At 39.4% G+C, this 21,349-nt stretch overlaps 1 protein-coding gene across 1 annotated transcript; it reads right to left on the reverse strand.

Moving 5' to 3' along the window:
• Nucleotides 1-18,712: 18,712 nt before the first annotated feature.
• On the reverse strand, nt 18,713-20,138 carry LOC145094852 (uncharacterized). The gene has a single exon (XM_079032858.1). It carries the CDS (start codon nt 19,852-19,854, stop codon nt 18,985-18,987), a length of 870 nt encoding a protein of 289 aa, XP_078888984.1. The 5' UTR covers nt 19,855-20,138; the 3' UTR covers nt 18,713-18,984.
• Between the last annotated feature and the right edge of the window lie 1,211 nt (nt 20,139-21,349).

Genomic DNA, 21,349 nt, shown 5'->3' on the forward strand with positions numbered 1-21,349 from the left:
ATCGGGTTTTCCTAGGGTTTTTAATACATATAGATTTGAAATGCATACAACTTCAATGAACATTTTTTTTCACAAGTATAGAAACAAACAAGCATACCTATGGATCTTCACAAACGTTTTCAAAAGCTTTTCTTTTCAGAAAATATCGGATTTTCTGGTGGTTTTTCAAACAATACAAACATTCGATTTCAAACACTACTTATGAACTCACCAACATTTCATATGTTGACGTTTTTCAAAATACTTGTATTCTCAGGGAACCAGTGAACCAAAGGAAATCACATTCAGTGACGGCTTGTAGTTTATTTATGTACGAACCGAACAATTTAATTTTTTGGGAATGTAATGTTTAAACAATGTATGACATGTAAACGCTACTGGTTGTACTGTATTGATGAATGGTGACGAATGTTGTTATGTTTCATATATATTCAATGTTATGGTATACAATTGAGTCACGACAGCCCCCGGACGTTTCCGCCGTCTGGTTCGGGGGTGTGACAGGTTGGTATCAGAGCTTTGTTTATAGTGAACTAGCATGTCGAGCCATACATTGATATGCAACTATAAACCAAAAAGAGGGACTAACATAACTCTGAACAAAACAAGTAAATGAAACACACTTGCTTGCATTAGGGATAAGGACCTAACGCCGAATCAAACACAAAATACTGGTATCTCGGTGAATTCGGGACTGTTCTTAGTGATACCAAGGAGTGAATGTAGCCTGATCAACTACATTCTCTCCAAGGTAAAACTAACACACGTCTTGATGAGATCGGGATAGCTAGGGAACCTAAAACTATACCCTTTATCACCAAAAAGAGAACGTTCGCTTAGTCTGTACAATAGTCATAGCATCCTAGGAATAATGTTAGCATATTTACGTACTCGCGCAGACAGCATGGCTGGTTTTCATCACCCTGGAGACCCCTACTTCCCTAATCAGGGAAACAACGGGTGGCTAGAGGAGGAGGAGCCTGAGGAGGAGCAGCAGGGTATCCAGTTTCATCAGGTCTTAGTAGCTCACGGGATGCTTGTGGATGAGCCGGGAGAGAATCCAGGGGAGGCACACGATGTCGGACCCGACGAATACGTAGACACTGACTACGAATTTGGAGAGATCGACGATGACGACGAGGAAGGTCAGGTCGGGGACCAGGACCCCATCCCGCCATGCGAGAACGAGGCACAACCAGATCACCCCGCTCCACCAGCGAACCCCCCAAGAGAGAACCGTTCCCTCGAAGCTGAGATCGCCGCACTGCGACAACAGTTGTATGCTATGGAGGCTCGGGCAGTGCAAGCAGAGCATGAGAGGGATGAGGTTATTGGAGACATGGCAGAGATGGCGCAACTACTGGCGCAACATTTCGGCATATGACTTCAGCACCACCTCCTGACACAGCTCATCGCGGTTAGGGATAGACTTATCATAGTAGGTCATTAGGAACTATGTTAGGTACTCCGGCTCTATGTTTAAGTGATTACACTACTCATGAAGCCGTTATGCTGTCGGATTAGTGTCACTTATGTATGCTCTTACGAGCAAATTTTCTTGTATTACCTGCGGATAATATCAATGAACTTTTGTGTGTTTTGCTATGATATTACCAATTGTTATGTGTTGAGATGTTATGATTGTATGCTCAATGGTAGTGATGTTTAGGTTCGTATCATACACCTAGTTAGTAGGATCGCAACCTCACAGAAACCACGTACACTCAACATCTTTCCGTTTCATGACAGAAAGATGCCTCGCCCAGCTACTCGCGGAAATCCCGAACCAACCCCGCCCGAAGTTGACTCCACTGCTTTCCAGGCAGCCGTGTCTGCTGCGGTCACAGCAGCTATGGCACAACTTCACCAAGGGAACAACGGAGGAGGTAACGGGCAAGGATCTGGAAGTTCGAATAACGGGACGAACCAAGGACCCACTAAAACGTGCACCTACAAGGATTTTGCGAACGCCAAACCCCGAACTTTCAACGGTACTGGAGGAGTGATCGCTCTGAAGAGATGGATCGAGAAGGTAGAGTCGGTATTCGAGATATGCGAGTGCCCCGAGCAGATGAAGGTGAAGTTCGCGGCCTGTACTTTTGTGGACCAAGCACTCACTTGGTGGAACGGACACGTGGAAGCTATGACACTCCCTGTCGCCAACTCTATTCCATGGGCAAAAATGAAAGAGATGCTAACGGCTGAGTACTGCCCCCGAGGCGAAATACAGAAGATGGAACAGGAACTATGGAATCTCACGGTGCAGAATGGGAACATCGATGCTTACATATCGAGATTCAGCGAACTATCTCTGTTGTGCCCGGGAATGATCACATCAAAAGGAAAGAAGATCGAACGATTCATCTGGGGACTGACACCCCCCATTCAAGGGAATGTGATAGCTGCGAACCCTGAAACGTTTGACAGTGCAAAGAGATTGGCAAAGAGGCTATATGATCACAACAACAAGAAGGGCGAGAAACCAGTGGAGACTGAGAAGAAGAAGGAGGGTGATGGTAAGAAAGGATGGAACAACAAGAGAAAGGGGCGTCAGGGCCCCGAGACCTCTAAAAAGTAGCAAACAGTGGCAGTTAACGCTGTCACTGTGCCGGTTCCAGCCACACCACATGCTCCAGCCTCAGCTGCTTCAAATGCTTCAAGACCCTATTCCGGTAATCTTCCCAAATGCAACAAGTGCGGTTTCCATCACCAAGGAGAATGTAGGGAGTTCCATTGCACTAGTTGCAACCGAAGGGGACACACTGCAAGGTTCTGCAGGACTTATCCTTCTCAGAACCAGAGTCAGGGAAACAACCAGAACAACAACAACCACCGCAATAACAACAACACCAATGCCGGCAGCAACAACACAGGGCCGAGCCACACCTGTTTCGGGTGCGGAAGGACGGGACACTTCCGTCGAGATTGCCCTAACAACAACAACTCAGGAAACAGGGGAGCAGGAAGAATGCTGACTATGGGTCAGAGTGATGCAGTTCAGGACCCCGCAGTTGTGACCGGTACGTTCCTCCTAAACCACACTTATGCATGCATCTTATTTGACACCGGAGCGGAGCGAAGTTTCGTAAGTGAGAAGTTTAAACATTTACTAAAACAACAACCCCAGAAGCTAAATGAAACCTATACGGTGGAAATGGCCAATGGGAAAACCGAATCCACTAGGGAGATCTACATCGGATGTACCCTAACCCTCAATCAACACGTCTTACGAATAGATTTGATGCCAGTATCAATTAGGAGTTTCGATGTGATTATTGGCATGGATTGGTTAAGCCCCCACCATGCTGAGATTATGTGCCATGAAAAGGCCATTCGCCTTCGTCCCCCAAATCACGAAACCCTAGTAATTTACGGAGACAAACCCAGTACGAATCTTCGCCTTATCTCGTGCATCAAAGCACAAAAACACTTGCGAAAGAACAATTTGGCATTCTTGGCTCACATAGTGGACAAGGCCAAAGAAGAAATTAACATACAAGACATCCCAGTAGCGTGTGAATTTCCGGACGTGTTTCCCGAAGATCTTCCAGGAGTACCCCCAGAGAGACAGGTTGAGTTCCGAATCGACCTCGTTCCAGGAGCAACTCCTCTTGCTAAATCACCATATCGATTGGCTCCTGCTGAAATGCAGGAATTGTCCAGCCAACTCAGTGAGCTTCTGGACAAGGGATTTATCCGACCTAGCTACTCGCCATGGGGAGCTCCGGTGCTCTTCGTCAAAAAGAAGGACGGATATTTCAGAATGTGTATCGATTACAGAGAGTTAAATAAGCTCACTGTTAAAAACCGCTACCCACTCCCGCGAATCGATGATCTATTCGACCAGCTCCAAGGAGCTAGCTATTTTTTCAAAAATAGATTTACGGTCCGGATACCACCAACTCAAAGTCCGAGAAGAAGATATTCCTAAAACCGCTTTCCGAACCCGCTACGGACATTATGAATTCGTCGTAATGCCCTTCGGTCTAACAAATGCACCCGCCACATTTATGGACCTAATGAATCAAATCTATCGACCGTTCCTGGACAACTTCGTCATTGTGTTTATCGATGACATCCTCGTCTATTCTCGAAACAAAGAGGAGCGTGGCCAACATCTCCGACAGGTCCTAGAAACTCTGCGAACGGAAAAGCTGTACGCCAAACTCTCCAAGTGCGAGTTCTGGCTCCGGAGTGTGAATTTCCTACGCCACGTAGTTAGCCAAGACGGAATTCATGTGGATCCCTCTAAGGTCAAAGCTGTGGAAGGATGGGCAACTCCGACTACGCCCACCGAAATTCGTCAGTTCTTAGGCCTAGCAGGCTACTATAGGAGATTCATCCAAAACTTCTCTAAGATCGCCAAGCCGCTTACCTTGCTTACGCAAAAGGGCGTGCCATTCAAGTGGACAGACCGACAAGAGATTGCGTTTCGAACCTTGAAGCAAGCTCTCTGTAGCGCTCCTGTGCTATCTCTACCCGAAGGAACAGAAGATTTTGTAGTCTACTGTGACGCGTCAAATCAAGGCTTAGGTTGCGTTCTCATGCAACGTGGAAGAGTGATAGCATATGCGTCCCGCCAACTAAAGACGCACGAAGTAAATTACACGACCCATGACCTAGAACTGGGAGCCGTGGTCTTTGCCCTAAAAATTTGGAGGCACTACCTATACGGTACAAAGTGCACCATCTTCACGGACCACAAGAGCCTCCAGCACATCTTGAATCAGAAGGAGCTGAACATGAGACAACGGAGATGGGTGGAATTGCTAAACGACTACGAATGTGAGATCAAGTACCATCCAGGCAAGGCCAACGTGGTAGCCGATGCATTAAGTCAAAAGGAGTACTCTAATCGCCGTATGAAGACGCACTCGATAACCATTCAGTCTCATCTGGCCACTCAAATTGCATTAGTTCAGGCAGAGGCTATGAAAGCGGAAAATAGGACTAGCGAGGCATTACGTGGGATGGAGAAGAACCTAGAAGCAAAAGAGAATGGGGTATACTACTTCATGAACCGTATTTGGGTCCCAAAAATCGGAGGATTCAGAGAGACCGTTATGAAGGAAGCCCACAAGACACGATACTCCATTCATCCTGGTTCGGACAAGATGTATTCGGACATTAAGCAACACTATTGGTGGCCTAACATGAAGGCGGAAATCGCGACTTATGTTGGTAAGTGCCTTACGTGCACCAAAGTAAAAGTGGAGTACCAGAAACCTTCCGGATTGTTACAGCAACCGGCAATCCCTGAGTGGAAATGGGAGGGGATTTCTATGGATTTCGTGACCAAGCTGCCCAAGACGTCGGACAGATTGGACACCATATGGGTAATAATCGACCGACTGACGAAATCTGCCCATTTCCTGCCAATCAAAGAATCCTACAAGATGGAGAGACTGACGTGGTTGTACCTACGCGAAATCGTAAGACTCCATGGAGTGCCAAAATCTATCATCTCGGATAGGGACAGTAGATTCACATCGCGCTTTTGGCAATCACTCCACAAGGCAATGGGAACTCATCTTGATATGAGCACCGCGTATCACCCACAAACGGACGGTCAAAGCGAACGAACCATTCAGACGCTTGAAGACATGCTTCGTGCATGTGTAATAGACTTTGGGAAGTCTTGGGATACCCACCTACCGTTGATCGAGTTTTCATATAACAATAGTTATCATTCGAGCATCAAGGTGGCCCCTTTCGAAGCACTGTACGGGCGTAAATGTAGATCACCGTTATGTTGGGCTGAAGTAGGTGACACCCAGCTAGCAAGAACACATACGTCAAACAGGGCATTGACGGGACCGAAAATCATTCGCAAGACCACAGAAAAGATTGTCCAGATCAAAGCTCGATTACAAGCATCGCGTGACCGGCAAAAGAGCTACGCTGATAAACGGCGAAAGCCCTTAGAATTCCAGGCCGGTGATCGAGTATTATTGAAGGTCTCACCCTGGAAAGGGGTTATACGTTTCGGAAAACGGGGAAAGCTGAACCCGCGATACATTGGACCTTTCGAAATCGTCGCCCGAATAGGCCCAGTGGCATACAGACTACAACCACCCGCGGAGCTAAACGGTGTACACCCCGTGTTTCATGTCTCTAATCTGAAAAAGTGCCTATCAGATGAAACCCTTGTCATTCCTCTTGACGAAATCGAAATCAATGAGAATCTCTTGTTCGTCGAAGAACCAATCGAAATCATGGACAGGGAGGTGAAGCGTACTAAGCAGAGTCGCATCCCGATCGTGAAGGTACGGTGGAACGCAAAGCGTGGGCCAGAATTCACTTGGGAACACGAAGATCAAATGAGACAAAAGTACCCTCACCTATTCTAGCATTCTCAAATCTAGCTTTCAAACAGAATTTCGGGACGAAATTCCCTCTAACGGGGGGATGATGTCACAACTAGAAATTTTGAGCCATGTAATCTATACATTCAAGTTAATGTGAATCAAAAACTTCAATCAAATACATTATACAAGTACTACAAACAGTCATCAAACAATTGGAAACTTTAGAAGTTCTTGTTTAAGTCCATTTTGGGCTAGAACTCCCTTATTGGATCCAAATGGACCAATAAGCTTCCAAATAGACTATCATGGGCTTAGAACCCTAATTGGGCTCTAATTGGACCCACATTTATTTATTTCAACATTTTGGGCCATGTTGGGCCTAGAATGAAATGAATTAAAAGCCTTGATACATGAATAACTTAAACTAGTCCAATAAAAATATAAAAATCCTACTACATTCTTTTAAGCTTAAAACATACCCAAGATTAACACTAATATTGGGCTTAGGGGCAAAGGCCCAAATTTTTCCTTTTCTTTCCAAATTCTCGGCCCAAATGCACAAGCCCAAGAGGATTTGAAGATAGTTGACTTTCAAGTGACACATCATTATTATCCATAGGACATCCATGCAACATCTCATACCTCCATGCAAGCATCACTTCAAAAATCACTTCTTTCTTCTCTCCTCTCTCACTCTCGGCCAAACACAACACACACACACCCACCAAAAATCTATTCTACTCTCTCTAAATCTTGAAGAACATCTCCTCCCCCCCTTCTTCAAAAATTTCGTGAATCAAGGGCTCACAAGGAAAAATCCATCACCAAAAATCATCATCTAAGGTAAGTTGATGACTAATCCATGATCTAGCTACTTCATTTTATTAAAATCTCTTCTAAATTCGTTCACTCTTGTGATCTTGCATCCTCGAGGTCGAAATCTTCACCAAAGGGTGCTTAGGCCAAAAATCACTTCATTTTCCTTCCATTTTCTTTGCAAAACCGAGCCCCCACACCAAGGTGAGCTTCATACCCCCTATTTTCTGTTTTTATGAGTTTTGTGGGGGGGGGGGGGATACAAGTGAAAGTGTAGATCTATATGTGTTATGTATGCCTTGTATGATTTCCATGCTTATATGTATGCATTTGTGTGATATAATGTTGGATCTAGCCATAAAACCCCTTAAAACCGAGATATATCTTGTGATAAATGATTTTAGCTTCAAATATATTTCTAAATACAAAGTGTCTCAAGAAAAATGGCTAAGTGGTTTAGTAACAATTTTCTTTGGGTTAAAAACACAAATTTTGGGCCAAAAATGTGAAAAATACAAAATTAAGGGCCCAAATTGACATTTCACAGATTCTGATGGATGAAGTGTGCCAAAACAGTTTCCATAAAACTATTTCTGGAATTATACTCATTTAGGGGATTAAAAACATAAATTTCAAGCTTAATGGGCTAAAAATGACATTTTCGGCCCAATGAGGCCCATTATGCGAATTTTTCTGTTTTGGAGGGCCAAAACTGTGATTTTCTGTAAAACAGTGGACCATAAGTGATCCAAGTCCTTTTCAAAGGTTTAAAATGCTTTTTAAATTTAAAAAGGACCAAAGTTGCAAAAATTTTCCAAATTGGGCCAAAATTGTCAAAGTTGCGAAAAGAAGGGATTAAAACCGAGAAAACTGCATTTTCAGGGACTTAAACTGTTTTCTATGAAAAATATGCTGAAAAATATTAATTTCAATAATTTTTGGTGTTAAAATGTCAAGAAAATTAGTTTAAGGACCAAACCGGGAAGTATTTAATAAAAGGGTTGAAAATGTAAATTTTACAAACAATGAGGGGCTGAAAACAGAAATATTTCAAGGCTAATTCAATATATACAATTTGATCAAATAATGGCACCGCGACTATCGACGAAATACAATACATTACAATACCAAAAGTCGTTGTTAAACGAATTGGCTCGGTCTCGAGCCAATAGAAATCTACAACTACTAACACTACGACACTACGATTCATACAAGTAACGTTTGGTAATACATATACATGCGAGTGTGCACAGACGTCTACGCACCATCTTTGGGCCCCAAAAGTGTAAAATCTTGTTCGTTGAGCCTAGCTAGCCCAATGACCTGATCTTAAGGCCCGAAGACATTTTTTTTTACGGAGTGTTGGGTTTTACCGATCCGACACAACGTAAATGGACTTTCAATGGCTTGTATACTACTGGTCCCCAAGGGTCCTTTGGTATTGCTAGTAAAGTCTACATTTCATGCGAGGCGGGTCGGGGACCCCTCGTACATTTTTATCCCCAACCGGTTAATGGAGTCACCGGGGTCTTCGTGACCTCTTTCTCTTCGGATGTGGGACTACACCTAGTCAGGGCGATTGGATAACGTGATTAGTACGGACGACGCCTTCGGGTTCGTTAGTATAACTATAAACTGGGCGTTTGTGTAATGCGGGTTTGTAGTAAATAATCATGCTCGAGAACCTTCCAACGTCGCCTGGGACTGACACTATACGCTATGCAATGGTTTCAATGTAACTTCATGTAATTCAAGGAACTAGGAGAACATCGGGTTTTCCTAGGGTTTTTAATACATATAGATTTGAAATGCATACAACTTCAATGAACATTTTTTTTCACAAGTATAGAAACAAACAAGCATACCTATGGATCTTCACAAACGTTTTCAAAAGCTTTTCTTTTCAGAAAATATCGGATTTTCTGGTGGTTTTTCAAACAATACAAACATTCGATTTCAAACACTATTTATGAACTCACCAACATTTCATATGTTGACGTTTTTCAAAATACTTGTATTCTCAGGGAACCAGTGAACCAAAGGAAATCACATTCAGTGACGGCTTGTAGTTTATTTATGTACGAACCGAACAATTTAATTTTTTGGGAATGTAATGTTTAAACAATGTATGACATGTAAACGCTACTGGTTGTACTGTATTGATGAATGGTGACGAATGTTGTTATGTTTCATATATATTCAATGTTATGGTATACAATTGAGTCACGACAGCCCCCGGACGTTTCCGCCGTCTGGTTCGGGGGTGTGACACAAAAGTTTTCATTTTGTTGCTTGTTTGGTCCAATTTGTTTTGATTTTTTTCAAAATGACGAATTTGCCCCAATTAATATGATTTTTTTCTTGTTGTTATCTGATTTTTAGATTTTAAAAAATAAAAATAAAAATAAAATAAATCTCTCTCTCTCTCTCTATTATTTATTTTTCTAATTTTCATATTTAAAAAAATAAAAATAAATCTTTCTCTATACACATCCCAAGAACACATACCACCATCATCTTCAATCTCAGATCTTCAGGTCACACCTTTTCTTGCCCACATCTTCATATTCTCCCTACAAACTTAATGAAACTAATTTCTCTCAGGATCTTCTCCTTTCTCTCTGTTTTTAGTTGGGTAAAAAACCAAATCGGGTTCATCCAGAAACGTAAGGAGAAAAGTACATATCTTCGATTTCCATGAAAAAGAGCTGGAAATAGACGAGCAAACCTATTTGCTAAATCTGTTCATTTGATGCTCTGATGTGTGCCTCCATTCTCAAAGAGAAGTGATTTGAAGACAACGAAATCAACCCCGATTTGAAGAGCCATAGAAGTGATTCCTAGAAGATTCCCACAGAAATACATACAGAGAAAAAGATTGTACTATTTGTTTTTACCTGATTAGGTTTGTTTTGGTGTTGTATCGCATCTTCAATTTTGGGATTCCTGAGGAGCCAATGCTCTTCAGTTGTTTATTGGTGTTTGGGTACCAACAACAGGAGAGTGGAGGAGGGAATGTAGGCGGTAGAGATGTGAATAAGTTGGGGGAAGGAAAAGAACGAAACAACAAAGGCTCTTGTTGACTGCTGCAGTTAAGGGGTTGCTCCAGCGGCCTCTTGACTGTTCCTATTCTGATCCGGAAGAAAACGCGCAGGGAAAGGGTAAGGCATATCAGAGATAAAAGAACAATAGGTGGGGGCATTTGGGTTGCTATGAAGCCGATGAAAAGCACAAGGAAAATGGGAGGGGGTTGTTGCCCTATTGACAGCCGAAAACCCCCACCTCCGATGGACGGTGGGGTTTTTCTCATTTAAAACTGAAGAAGAAGAAGAAGAAGAAGAAGAAGAAGAAGAAGAAGAAGAAGAAGAAGAAGAAGAAGAAGAAGGTATCACAACACAAACACAATTTAGCATGGGCTTAGCCAATATAGGGCAAGAGTAGGGCTTGGCCCACTTACACAAAATTAAAGTTACATATATATGGTATGTAATATATATATATATATATATATATATATATATATATATATATATATATATATATGTTAAATAAAATGAATTATGGTTGTGATATGACATACTTCATTCAAAACTTGAAATTAGTATAAGAGAATACATTGTTGTCTATGTCGATTAGACTCAATTTTAGATTATTTTAATGATGTAAGACAACATCATGTGCTTACATCATGTGCAACTTAAATAAACAAGTTAGTTAATAATGTATATATATTTACATTTTGTTATCGTTTGAAGAATTTCGTCACTCGTTCATATTTTGTATATTATTTGGCCTACCTAAAACAAAATCATAACTACGCCACTGCAATTTAGAGAATTCAATGAATTCAAAATAAATTAAAATTAAGATCTTTGAAATTTTATGTGTATACTATTTATGATAAATATTTATTAATAATCAATCAAGCTTCCTAGGTATTCAAAACTCTGCTTTTTTTCTTCGTTACACATTAAGAAAACCTGAAAAATTGCGTTGTGATGCTAATTAGAACCAAATGGTAATTGTTTAAGGAGTACTCCAAATCTAAAAAATGATCAAGAACATCACTTTTGTTTTATAGTCACTTTTTCTACTATCAGTCTACGAATTTAAATAAACCTAAAACATGTCTTAACATATTGTGATCATGTCATAATTAATTTACTTATGTACATTTTCTTTTGGGTTGCAGGTTTCATAAAATTGGGAATATGTTATGATGATGGTATAATTAGTTTGTCGTTTAATTTTTTGCAATAAGAACAAACACCAACACTTGACTTATTCTTGTGCTCAGTGGTTTAGGTCGTAAAGCAACTGAACATGTAACATTTTCTTTTTGTTTTTCACTTTTTAGTCTTTCATGTTGTTGCTACTTCTTTGTCTGACTTTTGAAAATCAATCAAACTCCAGAATGCATGTTCACTTTGAGATGACAAGAGAAGCCATTAGGTTTCTGGTATTCCATTATATGTTTTATATTTAAATTTCTAATATACAATTACATTGTATCTACAGAAGCCCTTGCAGCCCGTAAAATAGCAGAAGCAAATTTTTTGTCTGTAAAAAATGATGATCTCCTTATATATATATATATATATATATATATAACCCGTGGGATCACGGTTATAAAATTAATTAAACTTTTATAGTGAAAACTTAAAATTATTAATCAAATATTTTATTTTTTTAGTTATATAAAATTATAATTGTTAATTTAAATATATATATATATATATATATATATATATATATATATATATATATATATATATATATATATAATCTTATAATTTGTATTAATTTTATTGTAATGTTATTAATTTAATATAATTAGAGTTGGAAATTTAAAATTTAAAATTTAAAATTGAGAATTAATACTCCCTCCATCACAATATTATAGTCCACAGACAAAAAACACACAGATTAAGAAAAGCATTAATTACCATTAACTTTATTTAATAAAATGACAGTTTTGTCCTTACTTTACATTTAATATTCCATTAAATGCTTACTTGATTAAGTAATAATGAGGGATATTTTGATAAAAATGATATTTATTTTTAGAAGTGGACTATTATTTTGGGACAAATCAAAAAGGAAAGATGGACTATAATTTTGGGACGGAGGGAGTATGTTAATAAATGACATGCATTAATTAGGAAGACTAATAGGGTGACACATGTCAAAAGTAGAATAAAATATGTATTTATTAAAAGACCTAATAAGATGACACATGTCAAAAAGAGATTAAAGTTATTCTTTTATTAGAATAGAAATATATATATATATATATATATATATATTGTTAAAGATCATCACTAGCCCAATAAAACAAATATTATTTAGAAGACTTTAGCTTGTTCTAGAATGCTCTAGAAGATTCTAGAACATTATGGAAGACTATGGAAGACTCTGGAATATACCGGAAGATTCTAGAATACTCTAGAACGAGATGGAAGACCCTGGAAGGCTATGGAACATTCTAGAACACTATGGAAGACACAAGAATGTCTATACTTATCTAGGACATTATAGAACATTCTAGAAACATATAAAAGCTTGTAATAGATATAGAATATGGTAGATAGTTCTAGAATAGCCATGAATGTATGTAGATCTAGAAACTTCCTATAAGGAGGTGGAAACACCTATAAATAGGTGTGGAGCTCATTTGCTCCAAACCATCCCAACATCCAAGTATCCAAGAAAGCCTCAAAGAGAGAAAAGTGTGTAGTAGTCTCACAAAGTGTAAGGTCTTCTTAAGTGTCTTAATAAAAGTCTTGTTGTTTCCCATATAAAAGAGTCGTGCTCTACAATCTGGTATCAGAGCAAGGTTTCTTGATAGTGAGAACGAGTGATTCTCGTTGTATCGTGAGTAGTTTGTGACTCTGCAAGTTTAGTGTCAAAACTAGCTTGTTTGGTATTACCGAGGTACTGCCAACACGATGGGTGATCTCCAAGTCATCGGAGGAATCAAGAAACTCAACAACAACAACTACAAAACGTGGGAAACATGTATGAAGTCCTACTTACAAGGACAAGATCTATGGGAGGTCGTTGGTGGAAGCGAAACTACGCCACCAGAGGAAGACGTTAATGGCGCTTTACATAAATGGAAAATCAAAGCAGGCAAAGCAATGTTTGCCTTGAAGACCACAATCGAAGAAGAGATGTTGGAGCATATTCGGGATGAGAACACCCCGAAAGAAGCTTGGGATACGTTTGTGACGCTTTTCTCAAAGAAGAATGATACGAGACTACAACTTTTGGAGAACGAGCTATTATCAATTTCACAACGTGACATGACGATTGCTCAATATTTCCACAAGGTCAAGTCGATATGTCGGGAGATTACTGAACTAGATCCGCAATCCGTCATTGCAGAAGCTCGAATGAAGAGGATCATTATCCATGGACTGAGGCCGGAATATAGAAGCTTTGTTACTGCTGTACAAGGATGGCCCGTTCAACCATCACTTGTAGAGTTTGAGAATTTGCTGGCCAGCCAAGAAGCTATGGCTAAGCAAATGGGAGGCATCACGCTGAAGAGTGAAGAAGAAGCACTCTACACAAGTAAAAGTCGGAGGAATTTTAAGCCACCTCCTAAAGAAGGATACAAAAATGTTGACAAAGGGAAGAGTCAACCAGGAACCTCACAACCATGGAGATCTCAAAAGACCGACAATAAGAGTTCTCCGGGGAGGAGGTTCGAAGGCAACTGCAACAACTGTGGAAAGTGGGGCCACATGTCCAAGGATTGTTGGTCAAAGAAAAAGTCTGTGGAAAGCAATGTAGTAACTTCCAAAAAGGAAATAGAGGATGAATGGGATGCTGAGGCATTATGTGCCATAGAAGAAAATGAGTTGGCACTCATGACAATGATGGGAGAGCGTATCAACTATGAAAATGACTGGATCATTGATTCAGGATGCTCCAATCACATGACTGGCGATCAGAACAAACTACAAGACGTGAAGGAGTACAAAGGGAGTCGCATGGTACTTACAGCCAACAATGCACGACTTCCAATTGCTCAGATTGGAAAAACGACGATCATGCCTGGTAATAAATCTGACATGGTGTCACTACATAATGTGTATCACGTGCCAGGTATGAAGAAGAACTTGTTGTCGGTATCGCAACTAACATCGTCAGGTAACTACGTCTTGTTTGGCCCACAAGATGTGAAGGTCTATCGAGATCTTAAAATATCAGAAACGCCAACAATGGAAGGACGAAGAGTGGAGTCTGTTTATGTGCTCTCCGCAGAGTCTACCTATGTAGATAAGACTCGTAAGAATGAGACAGCAAATCTATGGCATGCACGGCTGGGACATGTTGGTTATCACAAGTTGAAGGTAATAATGGAGAAATCCATGCTCAATGGCTTACCTCAACTTGAAGTTAAAACAGATGTTGTTTGTGCTGGATGTCAGTATGGTAAAGCTCATCAATTACCATACAAGGAGTCAAATTTTAGAGCAAAGAAGCCACTAGAGTTAATTCACTCAGATGTGTTCGGTCCAGTCAAGCAGACATCAGTTAGCGGGATGCGGTACATGGTGACGTTCATTGATGATTATTCGAGATATGTGTGGGTTTTCTTCATGAAAGAAAAATCTGAAACATTCTCAAAGTTTCTAGAATTCAAGACAACGGTCGAAGGAGAAGTGAGAAAGAAGATTCAGTGTCTACGCTCAGACAATGGAGGAGAATACACCTCAGAAGAATTCAATCGCTATCTAAAAGAATGTGGTATACGTCATCAATTCACATGTGCCAACACACCTCAACAAAATGGTGTAGCTGAGAGAAAGAATCGACATCTTGCAGAAATTTGTCGAAGCATGCTACACGCGAAGAATGTCCCAGGAAGATTTTGGGCTGAAGCAATGCAAACTGCTGCCCATGTGATCAATAAACTTCCCCAACCAAGGTTAGGTTTCATCTCACCATTTGAGACACTATGGAACATGAAACCTACTGTTAGCTACTTCCGAGTATTTGGCTGCGTTTGCTACGTATTTGTGCCTAGTCATTTACGTAGCAAGTTTGACAAGAAAGCAGTCAGGTGTATATTTGTTGGATACGACAATCAAAGAAAAGGTTGGAGATGTTGTGATCCAACAAGTGGAAGATGCTACACTTCAAGAGATGTAGTGTTCGATGAAGCAACTTCATGGTGGTCCTCAGAGAAGAAAGTACTACCAGACTCGGAAAATATTGAAGAAGTTTTAAAACAAAAGATGGGGGAGCAAACTACACATATTTGGTCAAGTGTTGAAACACCTGAAGATACGAGCGACACTGATGTAATTGAGCAAGAAGTAACTCAAACAAGTGATGCCGGTGAAAGGGAGCCGCCGCCTCCACAACTTCGAAGGACGGAAAGAATTCGAAAGCCTAATCCCAAGTATGCTAATGCAGCCATTTTAGAAGACGATGTTAAAGAGCCGGAGACATATGAAGAAGCAGTTAAGAATAAAGCTTGGCAGAAGGCAATGGAAGAAGAAGTTACAGCCTTAAAGCAGAATCAAACGTGGGAACTGGTACCAAGACCAAGAGATATAAAACCGATTTCCTGCAAGTGGGTTTATAAATTAAAACGACGCAAAGATGGATCAATTGAAAGATACAAGGCTCGTTTGGTGGCTCGAGGATTCTCACAACAATACGGACTGGACTATGATGAAACATTTAGTCCAGTGGCGAAGATAACTACTGTACGGGTGCTGCTAGCTCTTGCGGCTAGTAAAGACTGGAAATTATGGCAGATGGATGTGAAGAATGCTTTCTTGCATGGAGAATTAGATCGGGAGATCTACATGAACCAACCAAAGGGATTTGAGGATGCAGTTAATCCCACTCATGTGTGCAAGCTGAGAAAAGCTCTTTACGGATTGAAGCAAGCACCAAGAGCCTGGTATGGTAAGATTGCTGAATTTCTTATCCGAAGTGGTTATTCAGTTGCACATGCAGACTCAAGCCTGTTCATCAAAGAAAAAGAAGGGAAGTTGGCAATTGTGTTGGTTTATGTGGATGACTTGATCATCACCGGGGATGACGAAAGAGAAATCCATCAAACAAGAGAAAATCTATCGGTACGATTCCAAATGAAAGAGCTGGGGGAGCTTAAACACTTCTTGGGGTTAGAAGTTGATCGTACAAAAGAAGGGTTGTTTCTCTGCCAACAAAAGTATACAAGAGATATACTTCAAAAGTTTGGCATGTTGGAGTGTAAGCCAATATCAACACCAATAGAGCAAAATTCCAAGATATGTGCTCATGAAGGAAAAGAGTTGGATGATGGAACGATGTATCGACAACTAGTAGGTAGTCTTATCTACCTAACTTTATCTCGGCCTGACATTGCTTATGCAGTTGGAGTTATGAGTCGATACATGCAAAGTCCGAAGAAACCTCATTTGGATGCTGCCCGACGGATCTTGAGATATGTCAAAGGTACAATTGACTATGGTCTCTTGTATAAAAGAGGAGAAGACTGCAAGTTGGTTGGATATTGTGATGCTGACTATGCAGGAGACCATGATACCCGAAGATCAACCACTGGGTATGTGTTCAAGCTTGGGTCGGGACCAATATCATGGTGTAGTAAAAGACAACCAACAGTATCATTGTCAACCACGGAAGTGGAGTACAAAGCAGCGGCCGTAGCAGCTCAAGAAAGTACATGGTTTGTACTCCTAATGGAGGACTTACATCAAAAAGTTGACTATGCAGTACCACTTCACTGTGACAACCAGTCTGCAATTCGGCTGGCAGAAAATCCAGTATTTCATGCTAGAACAAAGCATGTGGAAGTGCATTATCACTTTATCAGAGAGAAAGTCTTGATGGAAGAAATTGAGATGCGGCAGATCAAGACCGATAATCAAATAGCAGACTTGTTCACCAAAGGGCTGAGTACTGGAAAATGTGAAGGTTTTCGCTGTCAGCTTAACATGGTACGAAGAATGAGGGCTAGTGTTGAGGGGGAGTGTTAAAGATCATCACTAGCCCAATAAAACAAATATTATTTAGAAGACTTTAGCTTGTTCTAGAATGCTCTAGAAGATTCTAGAACATTATGGAAGACTATGGAAGACTCTGGAATATACCGGAAGATTCTAGAATACTCTAGAACGAGATGGAAGACCCTGGAAGGCTATGGAACATTCTAGAACACTATGGAAGACACAAGAATGTCTATACTTATCTAGGACATTATAGAACATTCTAGAAACATATAAAAGCTTGTAATAGATATAGAATATGGTAGATAGTTCTAGAATAGCCATGAATGTATGTAGATCTAGAAACTTCCTATAAGGAGGTGGAAACACCTATAAATAGGTGTGGAGCTCATTTGCTCCAAACCATCCCAACATCCAAGTATCCAAGAAAGCCTCAAAGAGAGAAAAGTGTGTAGTAGTCTCACAAAGTGTAAGGTCTTCTTAAGTGTCTTAATAAAAGTCTTGTTGTTTCCCATATAAAAGAGTCGTGCTCTACATATATATATGGCAATCATCCTGTAGGTGGAATCTGAATTTTGTTCAACAAATATGTGATGGATTTGACATATTGGTTTCTTATGTCTAAAGACTAAAGGAAGCCCGTTGTTATGTTCAGAAAAAGCTATGTACTTTTGCTGTCAAGAAATGGTGCATAAAACTAACTAAAATGATAATAATACATGGGCAAAATGGTCCATAAAGTTGGGGTAGTTTTGTATTCCGTAACAACAACACTTAAGTAATTATGAATGCACTAATTCCATAGACATTTAAGGCTTTGACCTAATTTCATCACTGGTGGTTGAGAAGTGAGTTGATGGTGGAGTACGTCTGTGGTTACGGATCTCTCTGGTAGTTAAGGAGTTGATCACTTAACTACATTCTGATTAAATCATTATGTTTTTTCTTAAATTTTTTACAATATTTTTTTGTGGTTACATGGTAAAACAAAACCCCTCACAAAACGGGGATTCTTCCCTAGTTTAAATAAAAAGAAATCCAATAGTTTATACAAGATGTGTTTCAAAGATTATATACAGAAAAGATGTTTTACACATGATTATCGTCATGTCCACAAGAACACTTAAAGGCGGTTGCAAGAACATATGGATATAAACTTAAATCAGGACTAGTAACTTGTTGCAACATGATAAATAAGTTGCATTTCCACAAAATATTAAACGCAACATTAACATATTCTTACACAACAAATATTTAAAAAAAACATATGTTATTAATCAAGATTCTAAACAATCATGATGTATGGCCGGGAAGTCAACCTCAAGTTTTAGAAGAGTTAAATGCTTGCTAATGCAACGATCATTCATCTTTATTGCGGTTTATGCAATCATTAATTTTTCAACAAAATAGGCACGACACAGCAAACCCGAAACATCTAACCAGGCTTCATGTGATGAATACATCACATGGCATGGAATATGTATATGGAAATTGTTACATAAATTGGTATGCACATTGCATACCATCTGTAATCTGTTGTTTGCCACAATTAAAAACGAAACTGGAAATTGATGCACAAGTTGCACATAACACTGCTTTGATCCAACCTAGTTGAGCTAGGTAAAAATGTAAATGCAAACACTTAATCATATCTAAACTATATTGTTATTTTCGAAATTTGGCATAAAGTTTTGAGAAGCTCAATAGTTTGAAGAAATACCGACTAAAACAAAGCCATTCTAATGGAATATCTGGAATACCAAACTAGGAATTGAAAGATATTAAATCACTAGATAAACAAATAACTTAATTTAAAGCATATCACCTTACAACTTTCATCAATCATCACCCATGAACTATGCACTTTCATTTCAAGTAATAGATCATTTGTTTCCCATGCAATATGTCATACCATTACATTGCAAACCTTTTTTAGTTAGTTCATTGTAAAGACTCCTTGCAATATCAAGCTTCCCATTTGTTCTTGCACCATTAATGAGTATATTGTATAGACCAATATTCAAATTAAACTTCTCATCACCCATCGAATGAAACAAAGAGACTGCTTCTTCTACTTGATTGTTGTTGCATAGACCCTCCAACACTATCTTGAAAGTATATTCATTTGGTGTCTGCACCTCATTAAAGAGTTCCTGTTCTTCTGTACAACATCCAACTCGAAACAATCCCATATTGTCATAAGTAATCCCACCGAGTTTCATCATCTCATGAAACAAATCCATGGCATCTTCTATCTCAGAATCCTTAAAATACCCATCTAACAAACTATTGTAAATATCAACATTAGGAATCACACCTCTACGCCTCATCAATACAAAAATTCCCCATGCTTCGCTCATTTTACCTAGAAAACAATACCCATCAATAAGCCATCTGTATGTCACTACATTAGGACCCATCCTTCTCTGGATCATCAACTTCACAAGACTTTCAGCATCTTCCATGCGACCTTCCTTGCAATATGCATCCACAAATATATTAAACGTCCGAAGATCTACATACACCCCCTTGTCCTCCATATCCTTGAGCAGTTTTGAGATGTCATCCTCACGAGATAAGATACGAAGGCAATGAAGCAAAGAGCTGTAAGTGACAGAATTAGGTAGAATGCCTATGTGGAACGCCATTTCTCTAAACAGGTCTAGAGCATCATCTTCGCTTCCCATTTTGAAAAGACTATCAATTACTGTGGTATATGAGACCATATCAAGTGTAAGATCCAATCCAACCATTTCTCTAAGCAAATCAACGGCAGTTATGATTAGGCCAGATTTGCAAAGGTATTTAACCTGAGTACTGGGGTCCACGACTGGATTAGATTCGGGATCTTCCTCTTTGCAAGCTTGTTGACTAATAGCTCTGCCTCTTCGACCCTACCTTGAAGGATGTATTCATCTATGAGCGTATGGAAGGTTGACAAGTGTACATCCGGGAACACATCCTGTAAAAAAGCGGATTTGATCCCATAACCTACGACTGCGGATCCTTTCCTGATGTCGTGTATTTGGCATACACAGTCTAATAAAGAGCTAGTAGTATGTGCATCAACAGGAACACCGAGGCCATTCATTCGTTTAAGAAGCTCAAGCGAACAAGAATAGTCTTCCGTTTTGATAACAGCTTGCAACAGCATTAGGAATTTAACACCCGATGGCTGCGGTTGCTTGTGTGTGATTTCATCGAATAGTTTGTGGGTAGGATGATTATAAAATGTCTGAGGATTGGAACATGATGTTGAATGAAACGGAGCCAAAATCGTTTTCTGGGGACGGATTTTGGTGACTATTGTCAAAAAAGATGAAGGGTTTATGAAAGAAAGAAGGGACGAATGAGTCGTGAAAGTATGGGTACTTTTTAATAGTTTAAGGCCATAAAAGAAACAACTTTTTTGGAATTTTCCATCACCACCATGATCATATGCAACTCAGAAATCGAGCTTATTTTCTTGGATTCATGACTGTATTAGGTTTTAGTTTAATTGACCACCGTTTTTTTTTAACTTAGCACTTTGTAGGTTAAAGAGTTCAATGTCAAATAGATGATGACGAAGGAAGCCCAAAGCCCATCGAAACTATATAATAAAAATCAAGGATATTAAGTACAAAATATTGTAAAAAAGAACTGGAAAAACAAGGACTAAAAATGGAAACACAATAACACCAATTTTTAGAAGATGTGTTGAGCAAACTCCAATTTCTAATAGCAACAGTCTTTACGCGATCTCTCCAGCAGGAACAAAACAGCTCCAAAGCAATGTACTTTTTAAATATATCCTTCATCCATCAACCAGGTGTCTTCATTGTAAGACTAAATCTTGAATAAAAAAACAAAATGTAGCTTCTGTTGGGAGAATACTATGTGTGCAGAATTCAGTTGCATAAGCCCAATAATTAATAATTAATAAGGGAGTGTTGAATAAATTAATAGCAATGAACTTTAGAGTCCATCTCAGAATAGCATTGAACCATCACAATCCTTTCCATAAGCACTGCAAAAACTCTAATAGTCAGTCGATTTGGGTATGATGGATTGTGTAATAATTTGTTTTATAAAAGTTGCCATGCATTGTAACATCCCAAAAATATGATAAAATTTTTCATTTTAAAATCAATAGTTTCAATCATCAAATTGTTCCAAAACATTCACGATGTACATTATCAAAATCTCCCTATCTAATAAACAAAACCTAAAGTCCACGTGTCCATGGAAAAGAGCTGAATTTTTCAA

Source organism: Lactuca serriola, chromosome 3 (genome assembly GCF_051521515.1).
Source record: "Lactuca serriola cultivar US96UC23 chromosome 3, Lser_US96UC23_V15, whole genome shotgun sequence".
Taxonomy (NCBI): domain Eukaryota; kingdom Viridiplantae; phylum Streptophyta; class Magnoliopsida; order Asterales; family Asteraceae; genus Lactuca; species Lactuca serriola.

Bases quoted from the DNA above. Each gene is read 5' to 3' on its own strand.
- LOC145094852 (XM_079032858.1), bottom strand. From the start codon at position 19,854: ATGGTTGGATTGGATCTTACACTTGATATGGTCTCATATACCACAGTA.